Source organism: Prionailurus viverrinus, chromosome F2 (assembly GCF_022837055.1).
Source record: "Prionailurus viverrinus isolate Anna chromosome F2, UM_Priviv_1.0, whole genome shotgun sequence".
Classification (NCBI taxonomy): Eukaryota; Metazoa; Chordata; class Mammalia; order Carnivora; family Felidae; genus Prionailurus; species Prionailurus viverrinus.
The window spans coordinates 82,239,394-82,254,545 of NC_062578.1; the positions used below are offsets into that span (position 1 = coordinate 82,239,394).

Sequence of the window (15,152 nt, forward strand, 5' to 3'; positions counted from 1 at the left end):
AGGGTATCAGAATGCATAAGAAATCAAGACCCATCTATAAGCTGCTTACAAGAGACACATTTTATTTATTATTATTATTTTTTTAAAGACACATTTATTCAGCGTCATGATCAGACTATTACATTTAGCAATCAACAGCATGGGTGCAAAAAAAAAAAAAAAACTACATTAAAAGCCTTTGTTGGAATGCTTTACACTTTCCACAGAACAGAAACTAAAATAACCTGTTATACAATTAGTCACAAATACAGTCCTCGAGTTTTTTGCCCATATACATGAGTGTTGTCTAAAACGTGTCTTCTTTGTAGCAGCTAAGCCCTGCCACCACTGTGCTTGGCTGAGCTCACAAATCTGTTGTAACCTGTAGCCTCCCTGTCACTTCTCTGGCTCTCCTCTCCTGCTAAGCTTTGTTTCCTGGCAGTAATTAAAACCTTCTACCACTGCCATAGCTACTGCTGCTGCTGGAACCGCCATAGATACCTTGGTTTTGTGGTTTGGCAAAGTATTGGCCTCCACCACCTTAGGGCCCAGAGCTTCTGCCTCCAAAATTTCCTCTTTTCATGGGCCCAAAACTTGAAGATTGATTGTTGTAGTTGTCAAAATCATTACAGCTTCCGCCACCTCCAAAGCTGCTTTCATTGTTACCAAATCCATTATAGCCATCCCCACTGCCACCATATCCACCACCATCTCAACTGCCACCAAAGCCACCTCGCCCACTCAAGTTTCCTCCACAGCCAAAGTTGTCACTCCCACCAAAATCACCTCCACGACCACCACCAAAGTTACCAGGACCACTTCGACCTCTTTGGCTGGAGGAAGCACGAGCCATCTCTTGCTTAGATAAAGCTTTCCTTACTTCACAGTTGTAGCCATTCACAGTATGGAATTTCTGAATGACAGTCTTGTCTACAGAGTCTTGGTCGTCAAATGTTACAAAAGCAAAGCCTCTCTTTTTGCCACTGCCTCGGTCAGTCATGATTTCAATCACTTCCATTTTCCCATACTGTTCAAAACAATCTCTTAGATGACGTTCTTCAGTGTCTTCTTTTTTTTTTTTTTTTTTTTTTTTTTTTTTTTTGGGACAGAGAGAGACAGAGCATGAACAGGGGAGGGGCAGAGAGAGAGGGAGACACAGAATCGGAAACAGGCTCCAGGCTCCGAGCCATCAGCCCAGAGCCCGACGCGGGGCTCGAACTCACGGACCGCGAGATCGTGACCTGGCTGAAGTCAGACGCTTAACTGACTGCACCACCCAGGCGTCCCTTCAGTGTCTTCTTTAATGCCACTGACATAAATCTTTTTCACAGTGAAGTGGGCACCAGGTCTTTGAGAATCTTCTCTCGAGATGAGACAGCCCTCTTTGGTTCTACAACTCTTCCATCCACCTTGTGTGGCCCTGCATTCACGGCTGCATCCACCTCTCCCACAGTGGCATAGGTGACAAACCCAAAGCCTCTGGAGCACTTAGTGTTTGGATCTCTCATTACCACACAGTTCATAAGTGTTCCCCATTGCTCAAAATGGCTCCTCAGACTCTCATCGGTTGTTTCAAAGCTCAAACCTCTGATGAAAAGCTTCCGCAGCTATTCAGGCTCTTTGGGAGACTCTGACTTAGACATGACGGTGGTGGGAGAGGAGACTTTCACAATGATTACTCTGTGGTGTCCACAGGCAGAAAGCCAAGAGACCCATTTTAGACCTAAAGCACCTTCAGATTGAAAGTAAGAGGATGGAGAACCATCTGTCATGCTAATGGTCAACAAATAAAGTTGAAGTAGCCATACTCAAATCAGACAAACTAGATTTTAAAGCAAAGACTCTAACAAGAGATGAAGAAAGGCATTATATCATAATTAAGGGGTCTAGCCACCAAAAGATCTAACAATTGTAAACATTTATCCCCCCAACGTGGAACACCCAAATATATAAATCAATTAATCACAAACATAAAGAAACTCATTGATAATAATAACATTATAGTAGGGGACTTCAACACCCCACTTACAACAATGGACAGATTACCTAAGCAGAAAATCAACAAGGAAACAATGGCTTTGATTGACACACTGAACCAGATGGACTTAACAGATATATTCAGAACATTTCATCCTAAAGCAGTGGTCACACATTCTTCTCGAGTGCATGTGGAACGTTCTCTAGAATAGATCAGATACTGGGATACAAATCAGCCCCCAACAAGTACAAAAAGACCAAGATCATACTGTGCATATTTTCAGACCACAACACTATGAAACTTGAAATCAACCGCAAGAAAAAACTTGGAAAGACAACGAATACTTGGAGATTAAAGAACATCCTACTAAAGAATGAATGGGTGAACCAAGAAATTAAAGAGGAAATTTAAAAGTACATGGAAGCCAATGAACATGAAAACATGACAGCCCAAAACCTCTGGGATCCAGCAAAGGCAGTCATAAGAGGAAAGTATACAGCAATCCAAGCCTTCCTAAAGAAGGAAGAAAGCTCTCAGATACACAACCTAACCTTACACCTAAAGAAGCTGGAAAAAGAACAGCAAATAAAGTCCCAAAGCAGCAGAATACAGGAAATAATAAAGATTAGAGCATAAATCAATGCTATCGAAAACAAACAAACAGAACAGAACAGATCAATGAAACCAGGAGCTGGTGCTTTGAAGAATTAATGAAATTGATACCCCCCTAGCCAGACTGATCAAAAACATAATGGAAAGGACCCAGATAAATAAAATCACGAATGAAAGAGGAGAGATCCTAACCAACACTACATAAACACAAACAATAATAAGGGAATATTATGAACAATTATATGCCAACAAATTGGGAAATCTGGAAGAAAGGGACAAATCCATAGAAACATGTAAACTACCAAAACTGACACAGGAAGAAATAGGAAATTTGAGCAAACTCATAACCAGTGAAGAAATTCAATCAGTAACCAAAAATCTCCCAACAAACAAGAGTCCAGGGTCAGATGGCTTTCCAGGGGAACGCTACCAAATATTTAAAGAAGAGTTAACACCTATTCTTTTGAAGCTGTTGCAAAAAACAGAAATGGAAGGAAAGCTTCCAACCACATTCTATAAGGCCAGCATTACCTTGATTCCAAAACCAGACAAAGACCCCACTAAAAAGAACTACACACCAATTTCCCTGATGAACACGGATGCAAAAATTCTCAACAAGATACTAGCCAACTGGATCCAACAATACATTAAAAGAATTATTCACCATGACCAATTGGGATTTATTCCTGGGATGCAGGGCTGGTTCAATATCCACAAATCAATCAGTGTGACACATCACATTAATAAAAGAAAGATTAAGAACCACATGATCCTCTCAATAGATGCAGAGAAAGCATTTGACAAAATACACCATCCTTTCTTGATAAAAACCCTCAAGAAAGTATGGATAGAAGGATCATACCTCAAGATCATAAAAGCCATATATGAAAGACCCACAGCTAATATCATCCTCAATGGGGAAAAACTGAGAGCTTTCCCCGCTAAGGTCAGGAACAAGACAGGGATGTCCATTCTCGCCACTGTTATTCAACTTAGTATTGGAAGTCTTGGCCTCAGCAATCGACAACACAAAGAAATAAAAAGCATCCAAATCAGCAAGGAGGAAGTCAAACTTTCATTCTTTACCAATGACATGATACTTTATGTGGAAAACCTAAAAGACTCCACCAAAAAAACTGCTAGACCCAATCCATGAATTCAGCGAAGTCACAGGATATAAAATAAATGCACAGAAATCAGTTGCATTCGAATACACCAATAATGAAGCAGCAGAAAGAGAAATCAAGGAATTGGTCCAATTTACAATTGCACCCAAACCCATAAAATACCTAGAAATAAACCTAACCAAAGAGGTGAAAAATCTTTACATTGAAAACTATAGAAAACTTATGAGAGAAATTGAAGAAGACACACACACACACAATGAAAAACATCCATGCTCACGGATTGGAAGAAGAAATATTGTGAAAATGTTGACACTACCCAAAGCAATCTACATATTCATGCAATCCCTATCAAAATAACACCAGCATTCTTCACGGAGCTAGAACAAACAATCCTAAGATTTGTATGGAACCACAAAAGACCCCGAATAGTCAAAGCAATCCTGAAAAAGAAAACCAAAATTGGAGGCATCACAATCCCGGACTTCAAGCTGTACTACAAAGCTGTCATCATCAAGACAGTATGGTACCAGCACAAGAACAGACACTCAGATCAATCAAACAGAATAGAGAACCCAGAGATGGACCCACAAACATATGACCAACTAATCTTTGACAAAGCAGGAAAGAATATCCGATGGAATAAAGACAGTCTCTTCAGCAAGTGGTGTTGGGAAAACTGGGCAGCGACATGCAGAAGAACGAACCTGGACCACTTTCTTACAGCAGACACAAAAATAAACTCAAAATGGATGAAAGGCCTAAATGTAAGACAGGAAGCCATCAAAATCCTCGAGAAGAAAGCAGGCAAAAACCTCTTTGACCTTGGCCACAGCAACTTCTTACTCAACACGTCTCTGGAGGCTAGGGAAACAAAAGCAAAAATGAACTACTGGGACCTCATCAAAATAAAAACCTTCTGCACAGCAAAGGAAACAATTAGCAAAACTAAAAGGCAACCGACAGAATGGGAGAAGATATTTGCAAATGACATAGCAAATAAAGAGTTAGTATCCAAAATCTATAAAGAACTTATCAAACTCAACACCCCCCCAAAACCGAAATAATCCAGTGAAGAAATGGGCAAAAGACATGAATAGACTCTTTTCCAAAGAAGACATCCAGATGGCCAAAAGACACATCAAAAAATAATCAACATCATTCATCATCAGGGAAATACAAATCAAAACCACATTGAGATACCACCTCACACCTGTCAGAATGGCTAAAATTAACAACTCAGGAAACAACAGATGTTGGCAAGGATGCAGAGAAAGAGGATCTCTTTTGCACTTCTGGTGGGAATACAAACTGGTATAGCCACTCTAGAAAAGAGTATGCAGGCTCCTCAAGAAATTAAAAATAGAACTACCCTGTGCTAGCTTCGGCAGCACATATACTAAAATTGGAACGATACAGAGAAGATTAGCATGGCCCCTGCGCAAGGATGACACGCAAATTCGTGAAGCATTCCATATTTTTTTGAAGAAGACCAAAGCAGGAGACATCACAATCCCAGACTTTAGCCTCTACTACAAAGCTGTAATCACCAAAACAGCATGGTATTGGCACAAAACAGACACATAGACCAATGGAATAGAATAGAAACCCCAGAACTAGACCCACAAATGTATGGCCAACTCATCTTTGACAAAGCAGGAAAGAATATCCAATGGAAAAAAGACAGTCTCTTTAACAAATGGTGCTGGGAGAACTGGACAGCAACATGCAGAAGATTGAAACTAGACCACTTTCTCACACCATTCACAAAAATAACCTCAAAATGGATAAAGGACCTGAATGTGAGACAGGAAACCATCAAAACCCTAGAGGAGAAAGCAGGAAAAGACCTCTCTGACCTCAGCCGTAGCAATTTCTTACTTGACACATCCCCACAGGCAAGGGAATTAAAAGCAAAAATGAACTACTGGGACCTTATGAAGATAAGAAGCTTCTGCACAGCAAAGGAAACAACCAACAAAACTAAAAGGCAACCAACGGAATGGGAAAAGATATTTGCAAATGACATATCGGACAAAGGGCTAGTATCCAAAATCTATAAAGAGCTCACCAAACTCCACACCCGAAAAACAAATAATCCAGTGAAGAAATGGGCAGAAAACATGAATAGACACTTCTCTAAAGAAGACATCCGGATGGCCAACAGGCACATGAAAAGATGCTCAATGTCGCTCCTCATCAGGGAAATACAAATCAAAACCACACTCAGATATCACCTCACGCCAGTCAGAGTGGCTGAAATGAACAGATCAGGAGACTATAGATGCTGGCGAGGATGTGGAAAAACGGGAACCCTCTTGCACTGTTGGTGGGAATGCAAATTGGTGCAGCCCCTCTGGAAAACAGTGTGGCGGTTCCTCAAAAAATTAAAAATAGACCTACCCTATGACCCAGCAATAGCACTGCTAGGAATTTACCCAAGGGATACAGGAGTACTGATGCATAGGAGCACTTGTACCCCAATGTTTATAGCAGCACTCTCAACAATAGCCAAATTATGGAAAGAGCCTAAATGTCCACCAACTGATGAATGGATAAAGAAATTGTGGTTTATATACACAATGGAGTACTACGTGGCAATGAGAAAGAATGAAATATGGCCCTTTGTAGCAACATGGATGGAACTGGAGAGTGTTATGCTAAGTGAAATAAGCCATACAGAGAAAGTCAGATACCATATGGTTTCACTCTTATGTGGATCCTGAGATACTTAACAGAAACCCATGGGGGAGAAGAAGGAAAAAAAAAAAGAGGTTAGAGTGGAAGAGAGCCAAAGCATAAGAGACTCTTAAAAACTGAAAACAAACTGAGGGTTGATGGGGGGTGGGGGGGGTGGGTGATGGATATTGAGAAGGGCACCTTTTGGGATGAGCACTGGGTGTTGTATGGAAACCAATTTGACAATAAACTTCATATATTGAAAAAAATATATAGAACTACCCTATGACCCAGCAATTGCACTGCTAGGCATTTATCCAAGGGATACAGGTGTGCTGTTTTGAAGGGACACATGTACCCCAGTGTTTATAGCAGCACTATCAACAATAGCCAAAGTATGGAAAGAGCCCAGATGTCCATCGATGGATGAATGGATAAAGAAGATGTGGTCTATATATACAAGGGAGTATTACTCGGCAATCAAAAAGAAATCCTGCCATCTGCAACTACGTGGATGGAACTGGAGGGTATTATGCTAAGTGAAATTAGTCAGAGAAAGACAAAAATCATATGACTTCACTCATAGGTGGAATTTAAGATACAAAACAGATGAACATAAGGAAAAGGAAGCAAAAATAATATAAAATCAGGGAGGGGAACAAACCATAAGAGACTCTTAAATACAGAAAACAAACTGAGGGTTGCTGGAGGGGTTGTGGGAGGGGGGATGGGCTAAATGGGTGAGGGGCATTAAGGAGGACACTTTTGGGGATGAGCACTGGGTGTTACACACAGGGGATAGATCACTGGAATCTACTCCTGAAATCATTTTACACTCTATGATAACTAACTTGGATGTAAATTTAAAAAAATAAATAATTGGGGCGCCTGGGTGGCGCAGTCGGTTAAGCGTCCGACTTCAGCCAGGTCACGATCTTGCGGTCCGTGAGTTCGAGCCCCGCGTCAGGCTCTGGGCTGATGGCTCGGAGCCTGGAGCCTGTTTCCGATTCTGTGTCTCCCTCTCTCTCTGCCCCTCCCCCGTTCATGCTCTGTCTCTCTCTGTCCCAAAAATAAATAAACTTTGAAAAAAAAATTTTAAAATAAATAAATAAATAATTTAAAATATTAAAAAAAAAACAACTCAAGAAAACCCTTCTAAAACTATGTTGGTTTAGCAAGGTTGCAGAATAAAAGGTTAATGAGCAAAAAATTCATTGTATTTCTGTATTCTTACAACCAACAATTGATCATTGAAAATACCATTTATAAAGAGCATCCCGTGCAATACTTAGGGATGATGTTGACAAAAGATGTGTAAAGCCTGTTTGCTCTGAAAGCTGCAAAACACTGCTGAAATACATTGCTAAGGGCGTCAGCAGATGGAGAGGTACGCCGTCCTCATTGATGAGCAGACTTAATAATAAGATGTAGGGGTGCCTGGGGGCTCAGTTGGTTGAGTGTCCAGCTTTGGCTCAGGTCATGATCTCACGGATTGTGAGTTCAAGCCCCCCATCGGAGTCTCTGCTGTCAGCATGGAACCTGCTTTGGATCCTCTGTCTTCCCCTCTTTTCTCTGCCCCTCCCCCATGCGTGCTCGTGTGCTGTCTCTCTCCCTCTCTCTCTCTCTGTCTCTCTCTTTCTCAAAAATAAACATTAAAAAATAATGAGATGTAAATTCTCCTTGAACTGATCTATGGATCAGGTGCAGTCCCAGCCCATATCCCAAGGGCATTGTTCACAAGGAGACTAGGAGGCTAACTCTGAAATGCATATGGAAATGCGAAGGATCTAAAATCGCTAAGACCCTTTTGAAAATGAAGGTGAAAGGTAGAGGTGTCACACGACCCGAGTTTCGGCCTTAATATACTCACAACAGTGTGGTAAGGGCGTCAAGACGGACATACCGATGCACCCGTCGGAGTGTCCACGGTTAAGGACCCACAGCACCTTGTGTCGGCGAGCGTGTGGAGTGGCCGGAGCCCTCTTCCGCTGCCGGTGGGGATGGGGGAGAGCAGCCTCTTTGGAGAGCAGTTTGGTGGCCCCTCCGACGGAAGAATCCCCCTATCACATGCCCCTGGATTCCACTCCTGGGTTGTACCCAAGAGAGGTATAAACATCTGTCCACGCAAAGACCAGAGGCGATTGCCCACAGCGACATTCCTCATGAGGCCTCAGGCCTGGGAACCTCCCAGATGTCCATCAACAGGTGCGTGGGTGGAGGGACCATGATGTGGCCTTATAGCAGAGTCCTGTGGGCAGCAGGAGTGAATGACAGAGACACCCCCCCCCCCCCCGCCCCGCCAGCAGCAGGGATGTGTCTCTGGATCCTGCTGAGGAAAGAAACCCGAGACCAAAGAGTACGTGCTGTGAGATTCCATTTTATCCAATTCTAGAAAAAGTGGGCTGATGCATATGGGGCGTTTCCAGGCTTGGGGGGTGGGTGGCAAATAGCTCTGTTACAAACAGCACATGCGGTGGTTGCCAGGGGCGGGGCGTGCAGGGGAGGACGGAGGGGATGCGCAAAGGGGTTGCAGGCAGCTTTGCCGGTGATGGGCTGCTCACTGTCTTGGTCGTAGAGGTGACTTCAGGGGCACAGAGCGTGTAAGTCTCATCACGGTGTGCACCTTATCGTTACTTCAGGTGTGCCCTGACCGAGCTGAGCAAGGACAGAAGATGTTGGATGGTGACGAAGCCATGGGGGTTGGGACAGGACACACGTGGGCAAAGCTGGGGACGTGGGTGTAGCTGATGGTGGCACCCGTGTGAAGCTCCTAATTTAGGTGATGTGATGGAGACACAGAGGCAGGCCGAGCGGGCGTTGCCCGCCCCCCCCAGCAGGTCTGGGCGCCAGAGCCCTCAGGTTCCCCGGTCCCTGCTCCTGCTCCTGCTGGTCCCTCAGCCAAGCACCCTGCAGGGGTCCCGCCAGCCAGGGCCCCTCCTTGCCAGCACCCAAGTCAGGGCTCTGTCCAGCCCAAGGTGAGGCCTCAGAAGGTGGTGGCCGCCCGGCAGGGGGTGCAGGCCTCCGAAGCCTCTGGTCCTCCTAGGAAGGGGCAGGCTGCTTGCTTGGGCATCTGCGGGGGTGCTGAGAACTCACAGGGACACAATGATCCAGTTGCCCAGACCCGGGCAGCAAACCTGGAACCCGGGCAGCGGGGCCCAGATCCAGGCAGTTGGGCCAAGGTAAGTTTACCCACATTGGGTTGACCGCATCCAGGTGAGCTCAACAGCCCCCTTTGCCAGCCTCCCTAGGGTGGAGGGGTGTGTGTGTGTGTGTGTGTGTGTGTGTGTTCTGACCATTTGGGTCACAGGCCTTCTGCCCTGTGGCCCCACCCAAGCTTCCCCAGGAGCGTCCTCTCCTGGGCTGCAGAGAAGATGCCTGGGGAGGGCTGTGTCTCCTCGGGGGGGGGGCGGGGGGTGACACTAGTATTTCAGGAGTCCTGCACGAGGCCAAGACGGGCCCTGGGTGACAAGTCCCAGGCCCTGGGGGCCTGTGAGGCGGGATGGCCTCCTCCCTCCCCCCTGCACTCCTGAAACAGGAAGACACAACCACACTGGTTTTTGATCATTTATTCCTGTGCAGAGGTTCAAGTAGAAAAATGGAAACCCAACAGAATGAATGTAAAGTCAGAAGGGACACGTGCATCCTCTCGCCTGGGGGGCGGGGCTCCAGGCCATCAGCTCGCTGGCTGCGGCCCCAGACCCTCCGAGGGGACCCCCAGCCCAGGACGCGGGAGCCTCCCCCTTCGTGGCGAGGGAGGGGCTGTGGAATCTCCCAGTCCGGGAGAGGAAGCGACGGGGGCCCTGGAAGTCCCCGGGGGAAGGGGATGGGCAGGTCACAGGCTGGGGGCCGAGAGGAGGGCTGCGAGGAGGAGGCCGAGGGCCAGCGCCAGGCCGGGGGCGGGGCCGCTGAGCCGGCTGCGGGCGGGGGCGCTGCTCTGCAGGCTCTTGTTGCACAGGTCGCCCTGACAGCACCGGGTGGCCGTCACGCCACTGCTGACCTGGCCCTGAAGGTTGTGCGTGGGCGTGCACGACTCCACGCAGTCCTTCTCCACCAGGTTCCCCAGCAGGGGCTCCACTGGAACGGATGGGCACAGTCAGACTGGGCAGCTGCCTCTGAGCCCCCCGCCCCCCCGCGTCTGGCCTCCCCAGCACCCCAAGTCCCAGCTCCCGGCCCCCACCGCCCCCCCGGCCGACCCATCACCGACCCGTCCCCACCAGCCTGCCGGCGTCGGGGCCCCTGAGCGGAGCTCTGGGGTGCCCTGCGGGGCCCCCTTCCCTGGCTCCGTGCTCCCGGGTCACTCACGCTTGGTTATGGTCCTGCAGTAGCGTGCGCTGGCCGCACAGTCCTGAGCTTTCTCGCAGTTGGTGGAGCTGGAGCACACGTGACAGCGGAGAGCAAGGGCTGGGGGGCGAGGGGCACAGGGGTCACTGTCGGGACCGAGCCCTCTGCCGCCCCTGACCCGCGCCAGGCCCCTCCTACACCCCAGGCCCTGCCAGGGCTCCTGTCTCCCCGGAGGCAGGAGGCGACAGTCCTTGGCTGCCAGAGCCTGGGACGCCGGGACCCCTTGTGCCGGGAGGAGGGGCTGTGCTGGGCCTGTCTAGAGAGCTGGCGGTGCTGGGTACACGGGGGACCCTTCCCCAGGAACATCACAGAGCTCTGAGACTTGCTAAGAGCAGCTCACAAGACACGACTGCTGCCCCTCCCCCCACCCCCGCCGCTGCCAGAGGCTGCCCCCAGCGGGCGGAAGTGGTCCTGAGGACCTGAGTCAAGGCCCAGGGCTTCAGCCGGACCACGCTGAGCCTTTGGGAGGAGGGGCTTCCCGGGGACCAGACAGTCAGGGGCTGGGTGACCCGAACATTGGTCTTTCCCCAGGGGAGGCATCTCAGCACCGCTCCCAGCCTCTCTCCCTCTGCGTGTCTGATCCCATGGGCTGATTCGAAGATGTTGCGATATTTTAAGTCTGATTCCACTAAGACATGGATTCATTTTGTCTGAAATTCAGTCCAGGATTCCCTGAGCCCAAAGGCCGGTAACCTCAGGCTTCCAGAGCGTGTCCCACAGACCCAAGCTGCCCACCCGCCCCAGCCCTGCACCCTGCCCCTCACCCACCTGGCCCCGCGGCTACCGCCAGTGCGATGAGGAGCAGCAGACCTGGCTTCATCTTGGGGTGTCTCCGGGAGCAGTGGGGGCCCCTCCTCTCTGGAGGCCTTATAGCTGGGGCAGGTGCTGGTGGGAGGGACCAAGACGGGCAGGTGGCCAGGCAGTAGCGTTCCACCCGCCCCACCCTGGCTGGCCTACACCCACCCGCCCAGTGCGGCCTCCCCTGCCACCTGGAGGGACCTCTGCCCCTGGCTGCCTGCCCCCCAGGGCAGGGGGTTTCCCTCCCCCCACCTCCGGGCGAGGGACAGAGGCCTCCGCTGGCTCTGCAGCTCACTGCGTCCTCTTCCTCTCTCCAGCTCTCTGTCCGACCCCTGGATCATTTTGTCTCAGACCTGTCACCTCCTCCCTTGCGACCCCCACCCTCAGATAAGGTCAACAGGGTCACAAGCCTATGAAGGTGCCCTGTGGGCGCCCTGGGCTGTGCCCCCCGCGCTGGCCCTGCCTTCCTGGGCTCGGGGCTCAGGATCACCAGGCCCACCCATGGAGCCCTGGGCAAAGGACCCCATGGAAGGAAGGCACCTTGCTGAGATGCCAGGACCTCGGGGTAGTGAGAGGAAGAGGAGCAGGGTGGGCTGCGGGCTCGGCGTGTGGAGGCTGGATGTGCCTGCAGAGAGGTGAGCGTGGGAGCAGGGGCAGGACCTGGGGCACTGGGGGAGGGGCGGGGGCAGGGCTGATGGGGGAGGGGACGGTGCCGAGGCAGAGATTCGACTCGCTCTCCAACTGGGAGAAACCGAGGGCCCCTCAAGTCTCCAACAGCCCTTCCTTCCACCCTCCCACCAAGGACTCTGTCCACCGTGCCCTGGGCCCCGGCCCTCTGGGAGGAGCCCCAGCCTTCACCCTGCTCCGGGACCCGTGGCTGTCCGTCTCTTGCTCTGGTCCCGAGGGCAGTGAGCTCTTCCAGGCCAGGGGCTGTGGGTGCCCGGCAGATCTCCCTAACTTCACCTCACAGTGCTCGCGGGGATGGGGGGGGGGGGCGGAGGGGCTTGGCCCTAAGCACAGGGGCCGCCCTCCCCCCCGCCCCGTAGGTCTCCTTGCCGGCCCTGGGCCCCCGCTGCTGCTCTGCTAGGCCAGCTGGACCCTGCTGGGTGGTTCGGGTGGGCCCTCCGAGGCCTCACCCTGTCCCTGCCCTGGCAGGCCGAGCCGACCGTGGGTGCGGGTAGGGCCAGAGCACGGGCGGAGATGAGCCCTCCCCCTGCCGCAGCCCCCATCCCGCAAGTACGGGAGGGCCTGCTGCAGGGAGGGGAGGCGAGGCTGGAGGGAGGACAGGGTTCAGGCTGGGGAGGTCTGGGACCCCTTGGCCCTTCCTCCCAGTGTGGCTCTGGGCGGGCCAGCTCCGGAGCTGGGCCTCCCCTCTCCCCTGCCACGTGGGGTAAAGTCGGGGCTACATCCGGTGCCAGGGGTCCAAAGACGTGCTGCCTGACACTCTGTGCTGTGCACCCTAAAGAAGTTACTGGACCTGGTGGGAGTGGCCAAGGGTGGGGGGTGGTGTGGCTTCCTTCCAGGACCCTGGGGGACGCCGGGAGGCCCCTGACGCGGTCCCACAGGCTGGTCCCAGCCTCCCTGAGCCTTGTTTAGCGCAGCTGGGGTGTCCCCTGACAAGGCAGGTGATGCCGGGGGCCCCCTGCCCACATCCCGAGAGAGAAAGTCACCCCAAGCTCTGAGGCCTTCCCGAATTCATTCCACAGCCATTCATGGGCAGATGGAAGGCAGGGTCCTGGGAAGCAGGATATAGGGCTTGGGGAGGGGGTGGTGACTGGCAGATGGGGAGGGGTGACTCACTGAGGCCAAGGGGCACGGAAGCTACTGGAAAAACAAGTTTGGAGGCTTGGATTTCCTGTAGGGCCTGGTAGAGCTATGGGGTCCAGGGGTGTCGGGCAGACCAGGACTGGAAGTTTGGATGTGAGGCCCGTGGACAGCAGGGTCCCCTCCTCTGGGGCTGGAGGTGACCCAGCACACCTGGCCCATCCGCACAGGGCACCTCAGGCTTCACTGTGGCCGTGTGCTCTGGAGGCAGGGACAGACACCTATGGGAGCAGACGTGGCAGCTAGGCCCTGGTTCCACGGGGAGAAAGCCTTTGTCTCTGGCGAGGCGGCCAGTGAGGACAGGGGCTGCCCACCAGGGTGTGAGCTGCCTGTCCTGGGGGGGCCTCCTAGCAGAACTATCAACAGCCGCCTCAGACACAGTTTGCTTGGGGGAGAAAGTGGGCAGTTCCCATGGCGGGAGCTTTCTGAGAACTGGGAGTCATTGGAAGGGCAGTCAGGGAGGACTTCCTGCAGGTGGTGACCTGATTGCCCTGATCTTGGAGGCAGATTTCAGGGGAGAGGGGAGTCGTCATGGCCCTTTAAGTTGGCCCCCTTCCAGCATCCTTCTGCTGGTGAGGAAGTGAGGTCCCAAGAGGGCCCTGCGGGCGGGCTCCAGCCAGGTCACCCTGGCAGTGGCGTGAACCCGGACACTCCTGTGTCCATGGCCTCTCCTCCTGTCCCCCTCATCCTCTGGAGAAAACTGCTACTTTCCAGAACTCAAGCCCTCTCACCCAGTCCCTGGAGCCAACAGCAACAACAGCTAGAAGAGGTCGTGGAGGGGCACAGGCGGAGGGCTACCAGCCCCCACCCTCAGCCCTGCCTGCTTCCTGAACACAGCGGGCCAGGAGGCCAGGCGCCGGGACAAGCCCAGACCTACGCCTGCAGTGTGCCTTTCCTGCTCATGCCCCCCGCCCCACAGGCCCCACACCCTGCCTTCCACTGCTCCCCACGTCTCAGCCTTGGAGTGCGGGGAAAGACAGGAATCAAGGCCTAGACCACCAGGCCATGGGGGTCCCTGGGGTCGCACAAAGGGGTGAGTGGCCCAGAGAGGGAAGCAGCGCGGCACAGGGGCCACTCCAGGCGTTCTGAAAATGCAGCCGGGGAGGCCCTGGGGCCCTGCCTTGGGCTGAAGGTGAGCTTCCGCGTGGGCAAGTCAGGTTCCCCCACTGGGTGCACCCCCAAGCCTTGGGGCCTGGGGACAAGCCTCCTTCAGTTTCAAGTTGCATTACAGGCGGGTCCCACGGCTGCACACAGGGGGACACTGCACCTACCCACTCAATCCCTTGGCTAGCAGTGCCCATCATAGACCCTGCACTCTGGGCACGACAGGGACAGACAGGAGAGACAGGGCCAGCCCTCGGGACCCCTGGATGAGCTGGGGAGACGGTGCACAGACAAGCGTACCCCATGTGAGTGGGAGGTCAAGGAGGCCAAGGGAGGGGGGGTCTCCTGAGGATAGAGCAAGGGCAAGGGGGTCAGGGCCTGGATCTGGTCCCCGGTGGCCTCTGGCACGCCGTAGCCCTTTCCTGTCTCTGCCCCTTCCTCCCCAGTAGGGCTGAGGTGACTCCCTTGTGAGTCAGCCAGTGGAGGGATACGGTGCCCCCTGAGGCCTTTGCGCCTCCTTCACACGCCTGCACACACACATGGGGCCTCCCTCGGATGACACAGAGAGGGCCTTGTCCGTGGTCACCCAGTCAGCAAGTGGGAACCAAAACTGGGCCCACCCTCCACTCTGTCCCTGCTGGCCTGGGGCTCTTACCCCACACCCAGGCCTCCCTGCCCCTCCCTCATGTGCAGGAGACTCACCCTTACACACA

At 52.1% G+C, this 15,152-nt stretch overlaps 1 protein-coding gene, 1 non-coding gene and 1 pseudogene across 2 annotated transcripts; 1 reads left to right on the forward strand and 2 right to left on the reverse strand.

The window, feature by feature from the left end:
- Positions 1-332: 332 nt before the first annotated feature.
- Positions 333-1,622, reverse strand: LOC125156473 (heterogeneous nuclear ribonucleoprotein A1-like; annotated as a pseudogene).
- A 3,446-nt stretch (positions 1,623-5,068) lies between these two features.
- LOC125156806 (U6 spliceosomal RNA) lies at positions 5,069-5,175 on the forward strand. Its single transcript, XR_007148784.1, has one exon. It is a non-coding gene; the product is annotated as a U6 spliceosomal RNA (small nuclear RNA).
- Positions 5,176-9,923: 4,748 nt separating this feature from the next.
- On the reverse strand, positions 9,924-11,617 carry LY6D (lymphocyte antigen 6 family member D). Its single transcript, XM_047842961.1, has 3 exons — positions 11,482-11,617; positions 10,675-10,773; positions 9,924-10,446 (listed from the first exon to the last, which is right to left on the reverse strand). The coding sequence occupies exons 1-3, from the start codon at positions 11,531-11,533 to the stop codon at positions 10,205-10,207; spliced, it is 393 nt and encodes a 130-aa protein (XP_047698917.1). The 5' UTR covers positions 11,534-11,617; the 3' UTR covers positions 9,924-10,204.
- Positions 11,618-15,152: the final 3,535 nt, after the last annotated feature.